General features: G+C 48.5%; 1 protein-coding gene across 2 annotated transcripts; it reads left to right on the top strand.

Annotated features, from left to right (window-relative positions):
• The first annotated feature begins 49 nt into the window (after window positions 1-49).
• On the top strand, window positions 50-18,703 carry KLHL36 (kelch like family member 36). 2 transcript variants are annotated; one of them, XM_032121829.1, is made up of 5 exons: window positions 50-138; window positions 4,597-4,678; window positions 8,277-9,350; window positions 10,252-10,409; window positions 16,681-18,703. In XM_032121829.1, exons 2-5 carry the CDS (start codon window positions 4,619-4,621, stop codon window positions 17,234-17,236), a joined length of 1,848 nt encoding a protein of 615 aa, XP_031977720.1. In that variant the 5' UTR covers window positions 50-138; window positions 4,597-4,618; the 3' UTR covers window positions 17,237-18,703. The 2 variants fall into 2 exon arrangements, with proteins under 2 accessions (XP_031977720.1, XP_031977721.1); XM_032121830.1 differs by lacking the exon at window positions 50-138 and adding an exon at window positions 4,148-4,480.
• The last annotated feature ends 3,787 nt before the right edge of the window (window positions 18,704-22,490 follow it).

Below are 22,490 nucleotides of genomic sequence, written 5' to 3'. Positions count from 1 at the left end.
GCCCCGATGCTTTGGCAGCCGCTGAGGGCCGGCAGGGGGAAGGAGGCAGAGGCGGCGCCCGGGATGGAGCGGCCGCCGGCGGCGCGGCGGGGCCGGGGGCCGGGCCGGGCGCACGGGAGGTAGCGCAGAGCGGAGCAGGTGAGCGGGGGGCGAGGGGCGGCGGGCGGGGGCGGCGAGGGGCGGGGATGGGGGCTCCGGGCTGGGCCGGGGCCGGCGAGCAGCGGGGAGCGCCGGGCCAAGCATCGCCCGCAGCGGGGGAACCATCCCGGCCCCTGCCTCGAACGGCGGCTCCGGGGGGACTTTGGGTGGTGACAGCCGCTGCTGGGCCAGGTGTGCGCGGGCGCTGGGGCCCGGCTGTGTGTCCCTGTGTGTGTCTGTGTGTCTGTGTGAGCGTGTCCGTGCTGTGTGCGAGCGGCTCGCCCCGTTCCAATGCAGCGATCTCCCCCTGCCGGGCTCCCAGCGCTGCCCAGGAGCACTCCCGCATCTCTGCGAGTCACTGTGCTCCGGGGAGATGCGGGCTGTCGGGCAAAGGCTGCCTGGAAGGCTGAGCTTCAGTCCGACAGAAACAGAGACGGGTCTCTGCTTTGCAGAACTCGGCTGGAGATAAAACAGCGCCAGGTGATGTCGTGCCCAAAGACTGGAGTTTTACAAACCAGTCCTTAGGCATTTTAGTGGGTTTCTACCCTAAACCCATGGGGCTGGGTTTGCAAATTTAATAAAAACTACATTCCATGATAAAAAGTATCACATTTTGTTTCTTTTAAAGTTTGCAGGGGATGATCATTGTTTGTTTCACATCAGTGTTGTCCATGTGAAGGCTGAGCAGTAGGAACCTCATTACCACACGGTCACTAAGTGTTGTCAGACATCTCGAGGGACAAGATCTCCAGAGCGAGCACTGACTGCCAGGGACCCTTTGCTGCCACACAGCCCCAGTCCTGCACACAGCTCCTTCCAGCTGCATCCCCGTCCCTGGATGATGTGAGGCTCCCAGAGCTCCGGGGCCCAACATGGGCATTGCTGCAGTGCATCTCTGACTCGATGAGGTCATAGGGAACAGGGAAATATTCTGAAGTCGGTACTAGTGTAGGACACTGGGTGAATCACACTCAGTATCTGCAGGCTGAAGGCTGCAGATGATAATATAATCACACATTAATAGTTCTGGATTTATATTGATTTTCTTTCTGAACTGCTTTTAGGAACACTTTCCTTTTCCAAAGCCTTTCTGCTGACCATTATCTGCTCATAAATATATTTTTTGTGGTCTGCATTTATCATCCATTGGCACTTGCTGCTGTTTATACCTGTAACACTGCTGCTTGTCCTTGTCCTTGTCCCTTCAATCCCTGATCCTCAGCTCCTGATGTTTCCTAGGGCAGAGGTGGGTGACTCCAATGTCATCCCCTTAGGAGGGGAGAACCTCATCCTTGTGCAGGTCTCTGTGACCCGGTGGCTGGAGCGTTTGAATTCTGTTAATCACGGACTTCATGCCTCACACTTTTCAGTGCCAGATCCAAACATGAGAAATGTACACCTTCCTTGTGTGACCAAACCTCTTGTCTTTGCTTCTCTTCCTTGTCTTTCACACTTTTTCAGGTTGTTTTTTTTTTTTTTTTTAAATGCATGGAGGGATAAGTACTGTGCTCAGTTTCATCCAGCTGTAACTGGAGTGAGGATATTACCTACTTTTCTGATTTTGGTGAGCTCTGATTTGCTTTTCATATGGCAATTCTGAGACCTCCAGAACATGGAGCTTTTCATCCTGTCAGGAAGATGTCACTGGCCTGGCAGAAATACCTGTCATTGTCACAGGAGTCCTTGGAGAGGAAGCACAAGAGAAAGTGAGGACTTATGGACCTCAAAAAAACATCTCCAGCAGGCATGAAGTCCTGGGAATCTGGACTGACCTTCAGCTGTCTAGACTGTACCATGAGGTTCAGGAAGGGTCTCAGGATACTTGGAGGGAGCTGAGTAAACAGGATGGCTCTGCACAGCCATGGGCCCCCAGGAGAATTACCTCAATTCTGAAACACACCCCTGCAAGTGCCTTGTTCCTGTGGCTCTTTGCCATCTTCCCCCCTTTTTGCTTTTTTCTGATATTCCTCTTTGTCCCCAATCCTACTTCTCCATCCCTGTCTTCTGTGCAGGAGCATAGAAGGGAATGGAGAGAACAATGGTCTCTTTCAGGAAGAGGCTGCTCTGAATTTTCAGATCAGGGTTAGCATTGGGGTTATAAATTTTCGGGTCACAGTTAGCATTGAGGCTGGCAGCAAAGTGGGATTTCACTCAGACAGTCGAGAGTCTTTATCCAGGTCCTCATGGTCACAAGGGCTACAGGAGAGACCAAAGCTGGCAAAACCACTTCCCATCTCCAGACTCAATAATCAATAGATCAGTAGAAGCCCATCATCCCCTCTGGTTTCCTGGGGTGTCTGAGGAACTGGCTGGATGCTGCTACCCCAGCAGGGGAACCACTGCCTGCAGTGGAGGGCGGCTGAGGCCGGGGCAGGTGGAGGTGCTGGCACCAGGCAGATGTGGCACCCTCCCCTGTGTCACACACTGTGCACATCATCCTCTGCCAGCGACAGCAGCCCCGTCACCCCTGGGACACGTGTCCTTGGTGAGAGCAAATGGAGCCTGGACACACACACAGCCTTCTGCTGTCCCGGCGATAACCTCTGGAGGATACCCAGGGCTGCTGGGTTAGCAAGGGGCTTTGTCCCTTGTAGTGTTGTGGGGCGACCATTGTGCTGAAACTGGACCCGGTGGGTCTGTGCAGTGTCTTTGCTTCTGACTTCCCCCCTGAGGCAGGGAACCTTCAGCCTGCTGCTCACCGCAGGGTGGGGTTTATTAATTTTAAGCCTCCTGGGCTGTAATAAATGAGGGAAAGCCCCACTGGGGAGGTTCATTTCCGAGGTCAGGCAGTGTCGTGCCAGGTAAGCCAGAGGAGATGGTGATGGGGTTTCTAGCTGCACCTCCCGCACCCACTGCACAGTTTATCACCGCTGTGCAAACAAAACACACCCGCGGTCCCTGCAGCCAGTGCCCCTGGCACGGGTACCCATGTCCGCCTCGCCTCAGGCCCTGCCAGCACCATCCCTGACCCGATCTATGGCAGAAACAGCCCCAAGGGCTCCTGTCCGTGCATCCCCCGGTCTGGGGGAGGAAACAGGGAACCCCGAGCTCCCGGGATGTGCTGTCCATGCATTCCCGGCCCGGGGCAGGGAACAGCCCTGAGCTCCCGGGATGTGCTGTCGGTGCACCCCCGGCCAGGAGCAGGGAACAGCCCTGAGCTCCCGGGATGTGCTGTCGGTGCATCCCCGGCCAGGAGCAGGGAACAGCCCTGAGCTCCTGGGATGTGCTGTCGGTGCATCCCCGGCCCGAGGCAGGGAACAGCCCTGAGCTCCTGGGATGTGCTGTCGGTGCATCCCCGGCCAGGAGCAGGGAACAGCCCTGAGCTCCTGGGATGTGCTGTCGGTGCATCCCCGGCCAGGAGCAGGGAACAGCCCTGAGCTCCTGGGATGTGCTGTCGGTGCATCCCCGGCCAGGAGCAGGGAACAGCCCTGAGCTCCTGGGATGTGCTGTCGGTGCATCCCCGGCCCGAGGCAGGGAACAGCCCTGAGCTCCTGGGATGTGCTGTCGGTGCATCCCCGGCCCGAGGCAGGGAACAGCCCTGAGCTCCTGGGATGTGCTGTCGGTGCATCCCCGGCCAGGAGCAGGGAACAGCCCTGAGCTCCTGGGATGTGCTGTCGGTGCATCCCCGGCCCGAGGCAGGGAACAGCCCTGAGCTCCTGGGATGTGCTGTCGGTGCATCCCCGGCCCGAGGCAGGGAACAGCCCTGAGCTCCCGGGATGTGCTCTCCATGCACCCCCTGCCAGGAGCAGGGAACAGCCCTGAGCTCCTGGGATGTGCTGTCGGTGCATCCCCGGCCAGGAGCAGGGAACAGCCCTGAGCTCCTGGGATGTGCTGTCGGTGCATCCCCGGCCCGAGGCAGGGAACAGCCCCGATGGGTCCTGTCCGTGCATCCCCGGCCCGGAGCTCGTTGTCTCCCGCCGGGGGATCCCCGCCTTGCCCCGCCCCGGCGCCTCCCCCGCTGCTCCCGGCTCCGCTCCGGTCCCGCCCCGCTCGGGTCCCGCCCCGCCGGCATTTCCTGCCCCGGGCGCGGGGCGACGGGCGGCTGCAGCCTCCAGGAATTTGTCATCGCTTTGTTTTCCCCGCTTTTTTTCCGCCCGGATTTTCTCCCAGCTGCCGATGTAGCCGCGGGCGCGGGGCCGGGGCCGCTCGGTCACCGCGGCCGGGAGGCTCCGGCCGGCCCCGGGCAGCGCTCGGCGCTCCCCCGGGAACCAGCGCTGAGTCCGGAGCGGCCGCCGGTACCGGCGCCGGGCTGTGCCCAACTTGTTGACACAACCGACCTTTGACAACACCGGGGAACTGCACCGAGCAGGGAAAAATATTTTTTAACTCGGACATTTCCAAGGTGCGGATCAGCACGTGCCGGTCTGGGAATTGCGCTCCCTGCTCAGCGCAAGATGCCTGAGAGCGGTCAGGAGGGGCTGGCGAGCTGCTGAACATCTTCCTGTGCCTTTGTTGCAGAAGTGCTGCGGATCGGGCGGTCATGGAGGGAACCCGGCAGAGCAGGATCTGCCGCCCGCACAAGATAAGTGAATCCTCAAAGGTTCGTACGATTTGTTGCCTACCAAAAAAATCCCGCGACAGAAACAATGAGGCTGGTGGGGGTAGAGGGTCTCCTTTGGGTGGACTGCTTTGTGGGAATGTGAATATTCTGAGTTTTTAAAAAGAGGTATGGAAATGGTGGTTTACCTGCTCAAGTATTTTTGGTAGAAGTTGCTGCCTAGTGATGAAGGAAAAAAAAGAAAAAGCAGCAGCAAATGGGCATCTGCTCATCATGACTCATAACTTAGAAACCCACATCATTTCAGCACAGTAGTTTCTCAATACTAAAAATTCAGTCATTAAATGTGATGTGTTTATTTTTTGTACTGATCCATCTCGTAAAATCCCAGCTCGTTACAGAAGCGAAGCTGGGATGACTCTTTAGATTTAGTCTTGGTTTTGTACAAGACGGGAGTTTTGATCCTGCAAACTGTGGTTAGCCCAGAGAACTCGCAGAACCTGTGTTGCTCTCTTAGGTTTGTCTGGTTGATTTTCTTTGTATCAAATCTCTGTCTGCACAAATACATTGTTTTTATTTGTGAAATCACAGAAATCCATCTCAGGCAGCTCTTTATGCAGGTCCTCATGATGATTTCCAAGATGTTAGTATCAGCTGTAATTATTATGTTCACTTTGTTTCATGCCAGTGCAAGCTGCTTTTGTGTTGTAGTTACAGGAATTGCAGAGCAGGTACCTTGTAATACCAGAAAAAAAGGGTGGAAAAGAGAAACTTTCCAGTGCCTTCATCTGTCTTACCAAAGTTGAATGAGCCAGATCTCATTTTCTTTTGCACCACTGATGAGCAGCAGTACTGCATTAACAGTCTGAGAGAAATCAGATCTTTGAATCCAAGAGAAGCTGAACTTCTGCTCTAACACAATTGATGAAAGATAAATAGGACTAATTTTTAAATGCATCCCTACCAGTATAATCTTTCCCTCTGTGCTGATCCTGTCTGCAGCTTAAATGGTTTAGTCTGAATGTAATGATAATTCATCACATTAAAAATTAATTAACTTGACAGCATTGTTTTATTTGCTTGCTTAGACAGCAGCTGTCACTATCTGTTAAACTTAGAATTACTGGATAATGCTAAGGCTGTTCTACAGAATATAAATAGCCTGAGAAAGATGTTGAAGCTCAGTGTGAAATTATCTTGGTTTTGAAATGTGCAGCTCTCAGCTCCTGTATCTTGCTCCCTGAACAAATGAACTTGCCGAGTGGCAGAAATATGCTGATGTATTCCAAGAGCCTCCAATGCTGTGTGGAATGGGTTCATGCCTGATTCCTGGAGGAGCAGTGCTTCCACATGGCAACAAGGATTTCAGGAGTGCGAGTTGCCAGGCGTGTTTGCAGGCAGGATTACTCTGCTGACTCAACATCCAGCTCAGCAGAGAGGGATCTCTGGCAAATCTTATATTCCATTGTAATCTTGTTATGCGTGATGGTATTAGGGAATATTAGAGAGAAATGATCAGCCAGTTCCCAGGGATGAGAGGGAGGATGGGTTTGGTTCAATCCTATCCCTGGTGAGTCAGATTCGGGAGAGGGTGCTGCAGTTATTATTTCTTGTCTGTTCATCTGTCACCATCAACTGCCCTTGATTATAGCTGCCTCAAAAGTGTGGTTTATCCTTTGCCATATTTATTCTTCCCCCCCCTCTCTTCCACCCCCTGGTTTCTGCTTAGTCTCCTGTACAATATCAGCTTTTCCCAACCTCAGGAAAACACAGATAAAAAACTTTACACTCCTTAAACCCCATTTTTTTTCTGTTACAGATCTCTGGCACTTTTAGTCCTCAGTGGAAGCTACTTTGTTGTCTATGCCATAGATCCCTTTTTAAGTTCAGAGGTGTGATGAGTATAAGGCAAATTAAAGAGTTTTGACTCAGAAACCTTTTAATTATTGAAGCCTCTTCCCTTAGATTGGTTTAACTCTGCACACTTGAATGTTCAGAGCTATTCCAACAGCAGGATTTTTGGCAGCTTGGGCACCATTGTTTAGAAAAGAACATAAGGAAATAAAGAGAATGTGCTGGGATGTCACGCTAAGAGCAGCACAGTTGGTTGTTAATTTGGGTCTCAAAAAGCCCCCTTGGCTCTAAGAATCAAAGCTTTTCCATCCAGGTGGGTAGAGAGGGTCCCACCAAGGTTTAACCAACCCAGTAATGGCTTTTCCAGACTGCTGTGGTCATGTGCTCTCTGCTTGGGAAGCCAGAAGAGCCACAGATAATTAGGATTTCTAGGAGAAACAAGAGTTTGGTGGTGAAGGGAAGGGGGAGTGTCTGGGAGGTTTGAAGGTCACCTGTGTGACCTTTTCAGGTGTCACCTCTGGGAATGCAGCCTGGGGGTTTAGGACTGGGCAAGAGGCAGAGAGCCAGGACTGGTCAGAGCTGACTTAGGTAGGATACAAGGATGTGCTTCCATTCCACCCCTTTTCACTTCTCTTACAAGTTCTTACAGGCTCTGCCTGGTTTGGATTTGGTAATTAATTGGTAATTAAGGTATTTGGTATTTGCATTTACCTTAACCTGGCTTTTATTAAGAGACATCACAAGGTAACCGACTGTGCCATCACACATTTAATTCCTCCAGAGGGTGGTCCTGAAACTTCACTTCACATGCTGGACTGACCAGCAGCGTTCAGTTCGTGTTCTGCAGGATGTTTGAGGAGTAACAAAACGTTTCCATCTTGGTTCATCCAAAGGCTGGTGACATGAGTGTGTGAGAAGAGAGGCAAATGCTGGTTGCCTCAAAAGCTCAGTGACACGTCCGGAGCTGGTGGTTGGAATGTGTGGACCAGAGGGATCCCAGAAGGACACTTAATGGATGTGTCCTGAGGGCATTTTCCCTTTTCTTTAAAAGAAAAATATCTACTCCTATTCATTTAAACAAAACCTACCTCAGCTTCTGGAAGTGAGGAGAAGCCCTGTGGGAATCAGTTATCCACATGTGTGGCTTTGCACATAGATAAACAGCTATTACTTCTGAGTGCAGTGTGTGTGCCTGGAATAATGTGGAAAGAAAGAGAGGGATTTTACCCTAAGCAGCTTAGAAATGCAGAGTTCCGGAAAGATTTAAGAGGGGGTAGCTGTCAAGCAAGCTGTAACCCAAACAATACATGGGCTGAATGAAAATTCAGAGTGCTGCTGCGTGTGTGTCTCCCACTCCAAATGCTCAGTGAGTAGCTTAGCTGGGAGAACTCTGTAAGGAGTCATTTGGGGGACAAGGAAGAAAGGAAATGTCAGCAAGATGTCTCCGAGACAATGAGTGGAAGAGTTTCAGAAAATCGTGCCTGTATAGCTCATCAGGGAGGAGGTTTCAATGCAGCATTGTGGGGGAGGGAGGAGTAAATTATAAAAAAAGGGAGTAGGAAGCAGTAAAAGCCTCCTTAGGATTTTCAGTGAAGGTGAGGAGCTCAGGCTCATACTGTGGCACTTGCCAACTATTTCATGTCAGAATTTATTATAAATGTGAATGTGCAGCACAAAAAAGTTGTCTCTGGCTTCTGTATGACTGCACTTAGTGGGAAGACACATTCCACTCTGGAACTGATCTTGGTGGAGGTGCCTCTTGCCTGATGCTGTTTGTGTTTCCCAGGTGTACAGGTGGGATGACCACTCCAGTCTGGTTCTGCAGAGCCTGAACGAGCAGAGGCACCGAGGCCTCTTCTGTGACATTGTGCTGGTGGTGGATGAGCAGAGGGTCCCGGCCCACCGGAACCTCCTCGCCGTGTGCAGTGACTACTTCAACTCCATGTTCACCATCGGCATGAGAGAGGCCCACCAGAAGGAGGTGGAGCTTTTCGGAGCCTCCTACATCGGTCTCAAGGCTGTGGTGGATTTCCTGTATGGCAGCGAACTGTCTCTGGATGGAGGAAATATCGACTACGTGCTCGAGACAGCTCACCTGCTGCAGATCTGGAAGGTGGTGGACTTTTGCTGCGAGTACCTGGAGAACGAAGTCAGCGAGGAGAACTACCTGTACCTGCAGGAGCTGGCCTCCATCTACAACCTGAAGCGCCTTGACTCCTACATCGACTCCTTCATCCTGCAGAACTTTGGCACACTGTCCTTCACCCCGGACTTCCTGCAGAACATTTCCTTGCAGAAGCTGTGCCAGTACCTGGACAGCAGCGACGTGCAGCAGGAGTGTGAGCACGACCTGCTGCAGGCTGCCCTGCAGTGGCTCACGCAGTACCCGGAGCGGGAGAACGAGGCTTACCAGGTGCTGGACAACATCCACTTCCCCTTGATCCCCAAGAGCGACCTCCTGCACCGAGTGAAGCCCGCTGTGTGCTCGCTGCTGCCCAAGGAAGCCAACTGTGAGGGGTTCATAGAGGAGGCAGTGAACTACCACAACAACGTGACGGCGCAGCCGGTGCTGCAGACCAAGCGCACGGCCCTGCGCACCTGCGAGGAGCGGCTGCTCTTCGTGGGCGGGGAGGTGTCGGAGCGCTGCCTGGAGCTCTGTGATGACACCTGCTTCCTGGACACCAGGAAGGGGCAGTGGGTGGCTGAAACCCCTCTGCCAGCCCGGCGGAGTCACCACTGTGTCGCAGTCTTGGGAGGCTTCATCTTCATAGCCGGGGGCAGCTTTTCACGGGACAATGGAGGGGATGCGGCGTCAAATCTCCTATATAGGTATGATCCCCGCTGTAACCAGTGGATAAAGGTGAGACTTAAGCTGTATTATTTCTCTGTTCAAAGTCCTTAATGTTCAGAGTGTTTTCTCCTTTCTGGTGGAAGGACAGGGCTTGTTAGAATAGTCAACATGGCAGCACTTCCAAATGGAAAGTCGAGTTAGTTAAGTTGAAGCAGATACTCAAGTCCTTTGTGGGAATGCTTAAATTACACAAAGAGCAAAAGAGTTTGGGGCAGATATTCAGCTTCACTTGGGATTTGGGTATCTCATCTGTAAAATTTCTGATCAGCATCCACCTGCAACTCTTTATATTACTTCTGGGATTAATGCTGGAATGGACTTAGAGGTGATTGCTTGGTTCATTGTCCTCAAGCAGTAGTACATATAAATCAAAAATGGGTATGATGTAAAAAGGAAATGTCTCTGACAATTGTCAAATGTCTCTGTGCTAAATGTCCCTTAGAACAAGCTCTTCACTCCCAGTCTTCCCCAAGACCCTGTGGCCGTGTGGATTCCTGTATCAGCCACTCGCTGTTCCTAATGAACCAGTTATGGTTCCTATATGGACCTGTTATGGTTTCCATATGAACCAATCAGGATTCCTCTATGAATCAGTCATCCCAGATGGTTCATTTGTGGTTTTCAGTGACTCCAATATCTGTTTCTTGCAGAGTTTGGGAAGGAGGTCCTTATAAACACAAATGTTTATAGAGCAACCTGTCTCTTAGATGCATCCTGTTGTCCCCTTACTTGAAAATGGATGCTACTGCAGAAAAACAGAAGTGTTTTATGAATATAATGGTCAAAACCAGCTTCTCTCCTTACCAAATAAAGGGGAAGGAGCAACTGCCCCATCCTCAGACATGAATAGCCCTTAAGCCCCTTTCTTACCAGACACTAGAAGATGTCAGCAGGTTATTTTCTTTGCCAGGTTGCCTCCATGAGACAGCGACGAGTCGATTTCTACCTGGGAGCGATCACTGACATGCTGGTGGCTGTTGGTGGCAGGAATGAAAACGGGGCCCTGTCTTCAGTTGAGACCTACAGCCCTCAGAAGGACTCCTGGACCTACATAGCAGGACTGCCCAGGTAACTGAGCTGTTTGGGAAGTCCCCTGTGTTTGAAGAGTGGGAGTAAAGGGAGCTTGGGTGACTTTAGCTGATGAGTGGGATCCTGGAAAGGAGGGAAGGCGATGTAAAACCAACGTGGCATCAGCCATAACAAACCATAGTAGCATTTGGGATCTGAGCAGGCAGCGTGCCTCGTGTCAGTGAGGTTTTAATTCTCATCCCAAGGTGCATTTGGAGGATGGGAGGGAGAGCTCTGATCATTTCATTCTGCAATTCTTAAAAAGCTTTTCCTGAGACCACTTGGAGTGGAATATTTTCAGAAGCACTTTCACATCTTGGTCAAAGGGGGTTGTCATTTCTTTGGCCCTCCTTTGTCACCTTAGTGTGATGATTTTCCTTGTAGGGTGTTTCTCTGTGTTTGGCTGCTCAGATTGGCTGTTGCAGTTAAATGCATTTACCTGTATTGGAAATACAGAACCCTGGCAAATGTGAGCTCCGTCTCTCTCTCAGTTTGAGTTAAAACTTGGCTGTTGTGCTTTTTGAGAGGTTTAAGCCCAGCAGCTCTTGTGGTAAAAGACAGGACATTGCTGTGTCCTGAGTCAGCATCAGAGCAGTGACTTGGTAAGGACAGCACAGCAGTTTGTCATGTGCAAACAGCGACTCAGATTTAGTGATGTTTCATATTTGTGGGAATCACAGGGACGTTGGCTGTATGGATGGTGTTTCCATGATGACTGAAACCTCAGGAGCAGTGCTTGCTTTCCTGGTGGCATCACAGACCAGGTTCCTGCAGTTTGGTTTGAGAGTTCAGGGTTTTTCCCTGTTCCCTGAGCTGCAGAGCTGCAGAGCCAGAGGCAGCCACTGAAGGCACAGAAGCCTGTTGCCCAGTTCTATTTTGGGCAGGTGCTGCAATGCAAGGCTGATCCAGGCTAACAGCTGGGCTCGAGTGCTCTTCACAAGCAGGATGCTTTTTTATTTCTGCTCACACAGACAGATCCAGCAGCTGGGGCTAAACACCACAGTCCTTCCTGGGAAGCTGTGTAGGAGAGTATCTTCAGGTCCTAAATCCTTCTGTTAACTGGGGTCACCTGTGAGATGTATCCTATATGGATATGTTTACTCATAAATGATCCTGGGGACGTTTGCACTGTTGGCTTAATCCACCCAGCCTCTCTAAAACGGGGCAGTTTGTCTGCATCTTCCAGCTGCTACCTGTGTGCTGGCTTCAGGAATTCTGCAGCTGCAGCATTTAAAGTGAACTTTGACTTGTGGGGGTTAATTTTTATTAGATTGCCTGGCTGGTCTGCTTGGACTAAAAAGTCCCCCTTAGGGGACAGACCCCTCTTACACTCCAGGGAGTTGGATAAGTTATTCCTGCATCCAAACAAATTATTCTGCATCCTCTCTTCCTGTTGCTCTGTCCTTGGCACCTTTGGATTTTCTGTCTTTTCAGCCCTTTTATTTCTGTTTGGGTCTGGGCAGTGACTTGTCTGCAACAACTATTTTTTCTGCACAGAAGGAATAAGGCAAAAAGAACTTCATGCAGGTTGCAAAAAGCCAGACTCAGAGGTGAGCAACAGGAACCTTTCTGACACACGTCCACTGCTCGAGCTGGGTGAGGAGTGGCTCTGGCAGGTTTGGGGCTGCTGAAAAGGGTCTGGGCAGGCCTTCCCTGAGGTACTTCAGGTGGAGCTGTTGGAGCGAGCGCAGAGGAGGCACCAGGATGATCAGAGGGATGGAGCACCTCTCCTGTGAGGAAAGGCTGAGAGAATTGGGATTGTCCAGTCTGGAAAAGAGAAGCTTCAGGGTGGCCTAATTGTGGCCTTTCAGTGCCTGAAGGGAGCCCACAGGAAAGATGGAGAGAGACTTTACAAGGGCCTGGGGTGCCAGGACAAGGGGGAATGGCTTCCCACGGGCACAGGGCAGGGTTAGATCAGATATCAGAAAAAAATTCTTTGCTGTGGGATGGTGCAGCCCTGGTACAGGTTGCCCAGAGAAGCTGTGGCTGCTCCATCCCTGTGAATTTGTGATTTTATGACAGTGGAGGAAGGATGAGAGAAGATTCTGTGATCCATTCAAGGCTAAAAGCATTCTTGCTACAGTTTCTACTGCTTAGTCCAGTCTTCCCTTCAACACACTCCTCATCTGATCTGTTTTCCTCCTCACCACATGCTTTTTTCCCTCAAACAGATTTAAGTTCCTGTTTCACTCAAATAACATCTCCCCCAGCCCTATTCTAGTATCAAGACTTTTCATGTAGAGGAAACCAGAAGCTCCAGTCCTCTGCTTCCTGACTGCCTGATCAGGCAATGTATCCCAACAAAACTGCCTCTTTTCCCATGTTTGTCTGTCTTCTTCCCTCCAAAGAGAACATGTGCAGGTGTTTTGGTCCTCTTGGGTGCATGACCACCAGGAGCAGGCTCCGTGCTGCACCTCTGGTGCCATTTCTGACTGCTGCAAGCCAGCAACTGCCTGGAATCCTGTTCCCTGGAGTGACAGGCATGCGTTGAGGTCATTCTGGGGTGTGGGCTTGTGTTGTTCGACTCGAGCTGTGTGGGTTGGGACTCTCAGAGGTTGTTTGTTAAAGCTTCTATGCTGAACATTCAGAAAATGGGTTTGGTTTTTTGCTTCCTAAGGGTTAGAGCTTGCCATGTGTGTGGAGATTTGCAGGGGAAAGGCAGTGGTTGTGTCCTCGAGCACACAGGCCTGGCCAAATCCCGTGTCCACGTTGCTGTTTGCAGTCTCACTCCTCTAAGGAAGAGCTTTACAAGCTCTTCTTTATCTCCTCTTACCCCTGTCTCCTTCCCACCCTATATGGTCAAAACAACACGTTGTTTTCCCTAAACACTCTCTTGGAAAGAGCTGAGCTGTTTTGACTGAACTCATGCTGTCTTGCTGGAGCAGAAAACAGCCTCTCGGGGCAGATGTTTAATGGGGAAAACTCCAGCCAAGTTGTCTAAAGGATGGACCTGTTCCAAGCCTGCTACGAGGGAATTCATTTTGGCTGATGCTCATTAGGGTCCTTGGTTGTGGGGTACCTTTCCCTTTTTTCAGAGAGGTCCTAAATTTTTTGCCCCTTTTCCCAGGCTCTCTGGGAGCAGTTTCTGTCATAGTTTCTAGCCCGGCAGGGAGCAGCGGTGGCTGGCGAGCTTGCCAGAGCAGGAGGTGGAGCAGTGTGTTCTCATTCTGAACAGACCATGAAAAGGTCTGCTGCAGACAGCAGCGAAATTAACTGAGTGGCCCTAGGTTAAAGTTTGGCAGAACAACTGAAAGCTGTTGTGTGAGGAGCTGTGTTGGAACAGGCTGGGGAGCGATGGTATCTGCTCTGCCGGTTGGGTCATGAACGATCTCGCAGGGCTACAACAGATGGACACCGACATTGAGAGCAACCACAGCTCACCTGGACTTTGGTTGGAATAGGGAAATCCCAAAGCTTTGTTGAGTTAGGTGTTCTTCTGTCTCAGACAGTAAATGGAAGGTTTTCTAGCATTTGAATGGTGTTACTGGGTCAGGAACCAATTTTTCAGCATTGTATCTGGGTTAAGGCATTCAAAATCAACACCAGGCTCCAGCAGATGTTAAAATCAAATATCCTTTCTCTTAATGCCTCTGCTTTTTTCTGGCCACTCTTGCAGAAAACACTGCCAAAATGCTCAATGCTCTCTGTTGGAGGATGTCTGGACCCACTGTATTGATGTGCCTTTTCTGTTGCCCATTTAGAAATGCCCCTCTCTCAATCACAGGGCTTGTAGAAAGGATTTCTACTGATTGGTTTCAATGTACGCATCTATTTCATGCAGTTCCAATGAAAGCGATGCTATTTAGGATGAGCCTTCAGAAGTCAGGTAAAGTGAAATACCTCTGGTGCATTTCAGTAGGTAACTGTCCTATACTGGGCAATAACAAATTGATGGTCGATTTGGTGCTTCAGATCTGATTGTTTCTGTCAAACCACTCTTGTAGCTGTTGCTGTTCCCTGGACACAGGTGTTGACTGAGGCAAAAGAACAAGATCAGTGCTTTTTCTGCAGCTGCCTGTGCTGGGCTGCATGCCTGTGCTTGAGAGACAATGGCTATTGCTTGCTTACCTATACAGAATTCCAGCGTAGGAGAACATTTAACCTACTTCTCCAGAGGCCACGCAGGTTTTTATTAACTTGGAGTAATTTTTTTCCCTGACTGGTGAATACAGTGTGATTGCCATCAGCAGTGCAATAACGCCGGGTTCTGGGGTGGATTCGATGTCCTCACATTGTCCTCCTTCTGACCCCTCAAAACTCCCTGGTACAGCACAGCCTCCAGGCAGCTTGGTGGTTACACGTGGGTTTAAAGTCTGCTGCAGTTTGAAATGAACTGAACTCAAGCTGTCCATCCCATCCCCAGACTGACCATTTTTAAACCCACACCTGTGTATGTAGAGAAACACAGGCTCTGACAAGCAGCCCAGGAGCCACTGGACATGGACAGTCCTGGTTCTTGTCTGGAAGAAGCCATAAACAAGATGAAGCAGCATCTCTGGGCACTTCACCTGCCATGGTATTTCTGTCAGGGGTGAAAGCTGAGTGCATGTGCTCAGGGTACATCGTGTCCAACAGAAGCACTGAGTGTGAATTAACTGCTTCCGTCCTGAGGCAGATTGAGAGCCATGGAAATTTTGAGTTGCCTTTTTGGATAACTATACCTAAGTCCTCTACTTTTTTCTTCCTGTCTTTTCCCTGAGAGGCCAAGAAGCAGAACAGCTGTGAAGTCACCTCTGCAAGATCTCCAGGGCTAGTGCTCCAGCCCCCATAGTCGAACAGACTGTCCTGGTCACTCAGCATTGTCAGCCCAAGCCTGTCAGGGATTTTTCTGTTTCTTGTAGCAGGAACCTATTAAAATATCTGATTCAGACAGGGATCAGAGGTTTCGGTAGGCATCTAGAATAATAACCACCTTTTACCTTGTCTCAGAAGTGTTGTGCTTTCAGGGTAAATGTGGGGTTTCTTTTCTAGTCCATCTTGTCCCTTGGCACAGAAGTGCTGGCACTCAGGTGTGTGGAAGATGTTACAATATCATTTGTGTGGCTCAGAGAAACCATTACCCTGCGAAATAAAAACAGCTCAAGGTTCTCTCCACACAGAGTTCCAGCGTGTTCAGGCACGGTTCAAAGGCTAAAGCAGTGCTAACAGAGCTTTGTCTGCCGTGGAGGTTGCTGCGTTGTCTCGAGTGCCTGACTACAAAGGATGGTGGTAGAGGCTGGTGAGTGCAGTGTGATGAGTACATTGGTCTGTGCCCTGTGGGCATTGAATCGTTTAGGCTCCTTGGGAGAGCCAATTTGCTGTGGCTGGTGCTACATCTTTTGACACTTCAACTCCCCAAAAAGAGGAAAAAAAGACATGCAGGAACGATATGTTCAAAGCAGCTGATGCTGTTCATCGCCTTGGCTGTCCACTTCTGAGAGCTGAAAGGGGTTTGGTTAGGAATAGCCTCGTGTGAAGTTAAGAACAGCCTGGAGATTTAGGTTTGTAGTGGTTTTACTATGGATGATAAAAGGGAGTTTCTCTCTGCCCTGTGGATGCAGTGTGCATGGTGTTGATTCTACCATCTTATTTTCTCTTACTTCACCATGATCTGTAATGGATTGGGCTCTCTTGCCTTGTCTTGGGGTGACCAAAGCAGTTCCCACCTGTAGGGCAGTGGTGGTAGAGCAGGCAGATGGCTCATGAAAAGGACACTGCCTGTGCTGGGACTGCAGATGAACTGGGCTGCGTGGGTAAGAAATGTGACCTGTGATCCTGGAGCTGTGCCAGGGCAAGGCAGCAGCAGTTTTCTTCTTGGTTTCTCCTGGTTAATCCCTACTCTACTGGTAAGTCTGAGAGGTGTCATGATTATTTCCCCTTTCTGTCACAGAAGCCCGTACTGAGATGTGGATTTTTTCCCTCTCTGGCCCTCTCAGACTGATGCAAGCCAAGCACTGGAGCAGGAAAATGGGAGTGAAGGTCATGCCAGTAGAGCAGGATGGGTTATTTCTGCTGTGTGACACACTCTAGAGGATGCATTAAAAAGTGATTCTCATACCTCAGTGCTCTGCAGTGACTTGCTATGGAAAGGATGATTTAAAAGTGGTTGTCAGGCTGTGCACTCTGCAGTGCAGGATGAGGCCCTGTGAATGAGAGGAGTTACTGGGTAACCACGGGATCAGGGACTCTTCTGCCTTTAGTTACTGTTTGTTTGCTTCTTTAGAACAGTCTCTGCTGAATGCTTGTGTGTCTTGATAAAATCCATAAGGACTGCTCTGTTTGCCTGCCCCAGGTTCACCTACGGCCACGCTGGCACAGTCTACAAGGAATTCGTGTACATTTCAGGAGGCCACGATTACCAGATCGGCCCCTACAGAAAGAACCTGCTGTGCTACGATTACCGCACGGATGTGTGGGAGGAGAAGAGGCCCATGATCACTGCCAGGGGGTGGCACAGCATGTGCACCTTGCAGGACAACATCTACTCCATTGGCGGCAGCGACGACAACATCGAAACCATGGCTCGGTTTGACATCCTCAGCGTGGAGTCCTACAGCCCCCAGTGCAACCAGTGGACCAGAGTGGCCCCTCTGCTGCAAGCCAACAGCGAGTCGGGGGTGGCAGTTTGGGAAGGCAAGATTTACATCCTCGGAGGCTACAGCTGGGAGGAAGCTGTCTTCTCCAAAACAGTCCAGGTCTATGACAAGGAGAAAAATAAGTGGTGCAAAGGGACGGACTTGCCCAAAGCGATTGCCGGAGTGTCCGCATGTGTCTGTGCCCTGAAACCCAAAACAGAGGACAAAAAGAAAAAGACAAAAACAAAAAAACATCAAGATCGAGGAAGATGACCACTCCTGGATAGCCACCCTTGGATGGTGGATTCCGAAAGGACCTTGTATTTAGACATTTCTATCTAACCTTTATTCTTTTTCTTTTTAAACAGGATGGGGTGGGCATCTTCTGGAGCCTCAGAAAATGTCCACTTGAATGTGGGTTTTGGATTAAGCTCATGTTTAAGGTAAAAACAACAAAAGACACCAAAAACTCCCCCTCTTGCTATACAAAGGGTGATGTGGCCAGAGAGGTGCTGCTGCTTTTCTGAATGTTGAGGCTTAGGCTTTTCCTTCTGTGGTTCACGGCATTTCCACATACATCGTATTCTATCGACGTTTTAAGGAAGTTTTTAAAAACAACTTTTATACTTTTTTATACCACATTTTGCTAACTCAGTCTCTCGTTTGCCATATGTTACATTGTTGACTGTAGAAGCTGCTGCTCTGTGCTCGTGACCCCGGTGTTGGCGTCAGGAACTCCTCGTTTGATGATCTTTGGTCTCTGTGTGGCTTGGCCAGGACGTGGTGCAGCTGTTGGAGCAGCACTGGCATTCCCAGCATTGTCAGGCAGTCAGCTGGAATTGGGACTATTGTCACAATTCCAGCTTCCCCAGAGCCCAGCTCACCAGCCATGCTCATAAACACTCTTTATTTCAGTGACTGGTGATCTGCTGAGTGGATTTCAAGGGCTTTGGTTTAAAGATCAGCTCCTGATCATTGCTGTTATTTTTTCCTCAGTCCTCCCCTCCCATCTCCCTTTCCATGTATTTCAGATTTGCCTTTTCTTCCATCTGGTATATATGCAGGTGGTATCCTGCTACCCTCATTCTTTTGTCTTTTTTTTTATTCCCCAACTACTTTCCTCAATAATTGGAAAACACTAAGAAAACATTTTTGCACTTAATTTCATTTGAAACTCTGGTAAATCCAAGACCTACTACAAGTACACATGTACTGAAAGAGGTAACTGAATAAATTTCTGGAGTGCAAGGAGGTTATGGGTTGTTTCTTCAATGCTAAGAAAACTAGTTGGAATTAATTTTCTGAAACTCCCTGAGGTTCCTTTTTGGTGGTTGTTTTTTTTTTAATCTAAAAAAAAAAGCCTCAGGAGTCAGTCTTTCATTTGCATTAATGGATTTATTTTAAAGCCTTTGTATACTGCATGAGGTAATGGTTATTCTTTTTTAGCCTAAAAATAAATTTAAAACAAAACCAAAAAAACCCAAATCAAACACTTTGGTTATGACAAGCTCATGGACAAGTTTTTGGGGTTATTTTTTAATATATGAAATCCTTGTTATGTTGACTGACAACTACTTAATTTTTTGGGGACATTTTCATGTGTAACTATAGAATAAAAATTTCAAAGACTTGCTTTGTTTCTGTTACTGGGTTGCTTGTTACTATATCCCCTCTTTTAACGTGTTTATGTATTACATTAATGTCTGGGAACAATAAATCCAGTTTAGAATATTCTATTCATCGTGGTCTGACTTGTGTATTGATTTCACTGAGGTTTTCCTTTTTGATTAGTTGGAAAAAAATAACCCTGTAATAATTTTTCAGTGAAATTGATAATGGTGGAAACATTTTAGTAGGAAGGTAAATTTAACAATATGAAGTAGAAATAGAACTTATTTAGATAATTCATCTTTTCTGCACTTTTCTGCTCCAGCCAGTTAGAAGAGACAAGGGGGAATGGCTTTCCACTGCCAGAGGGCAGGGTTAGATGGGATATTGGGAAGGAATTCTTCCCTGTGAGGGTGGGCAGGCGCTGGTACAGATTGCCCAGAGGAGCTGTGGCTGCCCCATCCCTGGAAGTGTCCAAGGCCAGGCTGGACAGGGCTTGGAGCAACCTGGGATAGTGGAAGGTGTCCCTGCCCATGGCAGGGGTGGGAACGAGATGGGCTTAAGGTCCCTTCAACCCAAGCAATTCTATGATTCTATGAAATTCCTTTCCACATTTTTGCAGCTCTGACAAAAGACCCAATCCAGTTTGTAGGGTGTTTTCAAAGACAGTATTTAATGGGGTGTAGATAAACAATTACGATTTCTTAACATTAAACTTCATTGCATGAACAAAAGATGGCTTCAGTGCTCATCGAAGCAAGCCTTGTTTCCCCTGGTCTGTGTATTGGGGAAAATACCAAAGCCAGAGGCCGTGAGTGAGTGTGGGACATCTCCTGTGTCATTAGAGGTCACTGGGGGATCTTACCTGTTGTTGCCAGAAGCATCTTTCCATTATTAAAGGAAGAAGTGATTTCCATTTGCACCTCCAAGGGAGCACTGCTAAAGGCACAGTCTGGCAGAGTGCCTCTCGATTTGGGATGTTGTGTATCCTGACTTATCACCCCTTGGGAAATGTTAGCAGATAGCACAGGGAGCTTGGAGATAAGCCACGCTCCAGAGCGCTGCACGGCTTTGGGGAATTGGTGTGCTGGAATTTCTGAAAAATGAGAGGGAGAATTTGTGTGACATGAGTGGATTTCTTCTCTGGTCTTTGAGGTCTGAACAGACCTCTTGGTGAGGAATTAGGGTTGGTAGAGGAAAGTTGTATTCTCCTGGTTCAGCCTGGCTCCTGAACCTGCACATCCCACCGCCTTCATCCCTAAGCCCTGTGAAGCGTTTTACTCTTGCCAGGAAGCACAGCTCTTTCTTCCTGCCCCAGGGAAAAATAACTAGTGCTCTACCTAACTCATTTTTAAAAAGGCTTCCATTGCCAAATTCTGAGGAAAGCTCGTTTTACCTGAAACAAAGCAGCTACCAAAACCCTCAGGTTTGTTCTTCCCACACTTCCATGCCTGTATTGTGGCATCAGCATGTCAAGGAGCTGCTGCCTGTAACTCTGACGTTAGATAACAAATCCCTCGAGGCACCCTGAGGAAAAATTACAGCCTGGTGTGAGATGCAGTTGTTTTGAAGGCTTGAGAAAGAAGATGGAAATATTTTTGTTCTCGAGTTGAAATCTTAAACTGGGAAAAATGTGCTGGTGTCTATCTGTGTAAGAGATCAGACTGCTTTCAGTGCTTTCTTCCAAAGACTGCTGATTTTCCAGGCACTGTTTAGGATTCCGGATCCTTGCGTGACAACAAAAAAGGGGTCGTGTGTCTAGGGAATGCAAAGAAATAATTTAACCCTCAGTACTCTTTCTGAGAGCAATTTAACTTGCAGAAAACAAGTGCAGATTTGAATTGTGATTCTTCCCTTGGTGATACGTCTTAGCAAAGCTCTGACCAGTAAGACAAAGAAAAAAAGGTGGTGTGACAAGACAGCTTTAAATATTATTTTATTTCAGCTTCTTGAGCTATTTCAGTTCTCATGAATGTAATAATGCTCTAGATGCTAATTATTCCTTCATGAACTTATGGCTTTATGATGTCTTAGGGATCAGGTCAGGGCAGACAGAGAGGTTCTGTCACTGCACTGTGCGAGTCAAAGCACAGCTCAGCTACTCACAGCTTCCTCCTCCTTCCTGGTAACTCCACATAGGGAGGGACACAGCCCAGTCACGGGGTTGTTGATGCTTGCTACACGCATTTTTTAATTCCTCCTGGAACTCGGAGTTGCTTTGGGAAAAAGTATACTTCTGTTTTTATGATGATGGGTTCGGTGACAGAACATGAGGGGAAGGTGAGATGGAGACTTGGTGGTTCTTTTGAGGCTCCAGAACTGAAAGAGATGATTGAATGAGAAGAGAGAAGACTTATATTTAAGATAAGGATGAATAAGTCACAATTAATTAGCCAGAAGTTCTGCTTAGATAATTGAAACACTGAGTCAAGCACCCACATGATCTACTAAAGGCTTGTCCACACTTTGAATCTGTTTCAGGTTGGCTTGAACTAGTCCATGCTTAAGTTTTATACATCAACGAATTTGTTACAAATTTCCAGCAAATTTTGGAATATGGAGTTTGAAGTCAGGTTTGTACTAACCCATTTTTTGAACTAAATAGCTGCTGTTTGTGTCCTGTGGTACCTGGCTCGTGGTTCCCACCTGCAGAAACATTACCTGCCATGCTGCTCTCTGGTTCCCTTTGCCCACTCCCACTGCCCACTGCTGGCCTGGGACATTTAGGGCTCAGAAAGTTGAAAAAATATTACCAAGGTTGATAATTCTACAATCTCTGATGCTGACCTAGAGCTGGCTGATTCTGTACTGCAAACTTAAACATCCTATTTTTACTATGAGCCAACTGGCCCTTCCTGAGATCCAGCCAGGGAAGGTGTCTGCTGCTGGCAAATACTTTATGTAGGCAAAGCCCTTATTGGACCTAGAAACTGTTGGGATAAAGGTTCTGCATCTCTGAAGAAAAAGTCTTGGGATCTCCTGAAGCTCTTGACACCAGGAGGAAGCCCTACAAGGATAGCAGTAGACCTGCCACAGTCATCAACCTGTTCCTGCAGTGCAGCAGGAAGGTATTTCCTCTGTCCCTAAAAAAGTAGATGTGAGGGTCCTGAGTGCTTCAACTCCCCAAAAGTCATCCTCAGAAGTGCTCAGAAGTCATGTGTACACATCTCCCGGGCGCTGTCATGAGCACAGATCTCATGACCCAGTGAAATCACATGGAGTCCCCGGCACTTTGCATTTCCAGCAGGGTAAGAGCAATTACAGCAGCACCTGGGAGGCAGATACCGTGGGAGTGGTTTATCCAGCTCCTGGGCTGCTGTCAGACTATCCTTTAATTCCACAGATTCATCGGTTGTTGATAAATTCACATGTTGTTAGTAATTATTCCATGAATCTTGAGAACATGGATACACAGAAAGTGTATCCATTGTTATTTTTTTTAATTTGGAAAAGCAACTTGTTGTTTTGCAGGGATAATTCACAGCCACTGGCATAAAGGATGGAAGAAAACACAACTGATTTATGCAATGAAGGCAGTAATGAAATAACAGGCCACTAAAACAGGCAAAAATTAATAAAACAGAACTGAGGTGGAAACTTTCCAGCAGGTAAGTTACATCAAAGCATGGCATTACAAAAAAAAACCCTTAGATTATTAGGAAATATGATGGTAAAATGTTAACAGACTTTATAATTAAACTATACAAAGATGGGATAAAATTGAACATGTTTTAAATGTTGCTGAATGAGACAGTGACATCCTTTCTCAGTTTTCACCCTCAGCTCTGGGTTTTAACAGTTTTGGTATTTGAATTTTTTGCTTTCCAGGCTGAAGACACTGTGCTCATTTGTATTTTGAAACAGTCAGTTTACTTAGGCAGCATTGTGGGCAGAAGGGAATTTTGCCTTCAACCAGACG

The sequence above is a fragment of the Corvus moneduloides genome, chromosome 12 (genome assembly GCF_009650955.1).
Source record: "Corvus moneduloides isolate bCorMon1 chromosome 12, bCorMon1.pri, whole genome shotgun sequence".
NCBI classification, from domain to species: domain Eukaryota; kingdom Metazoa; phylum Chordata; class Aves; order Passeriformes; family Corvidae; genus Corvus; species Corvus moneduloides.
This window is presented reverse-complemented; position numbering and strand designations above follow the sequence as displayed.

Excerpts from the sequence above, each read along its gene's own strand:
- KLHL36 (XM_032121829.1), top strand. The coding sequence starts at position 4,619 with ATGGAGGGAACCCGGCAGAGCAGGATCTGCCGCCCGCACAAGATAAGT. Across the intron at positions 4,679-8,276 it reads AGATAAGTGAATCCTCAAAG|GTGTACAGGTGGGATGACCA; the intron begins GTTCGTACGATT and ends TGTGTTTCCCAG. Across the intron at positions 10,410-16,680 it reads TACATAGCAGGACTGCCCAG|GTTCACCTACGGCCACGCTG; the intron begins GTAACTGAGCTG and ends TGCCTGCCCCAG.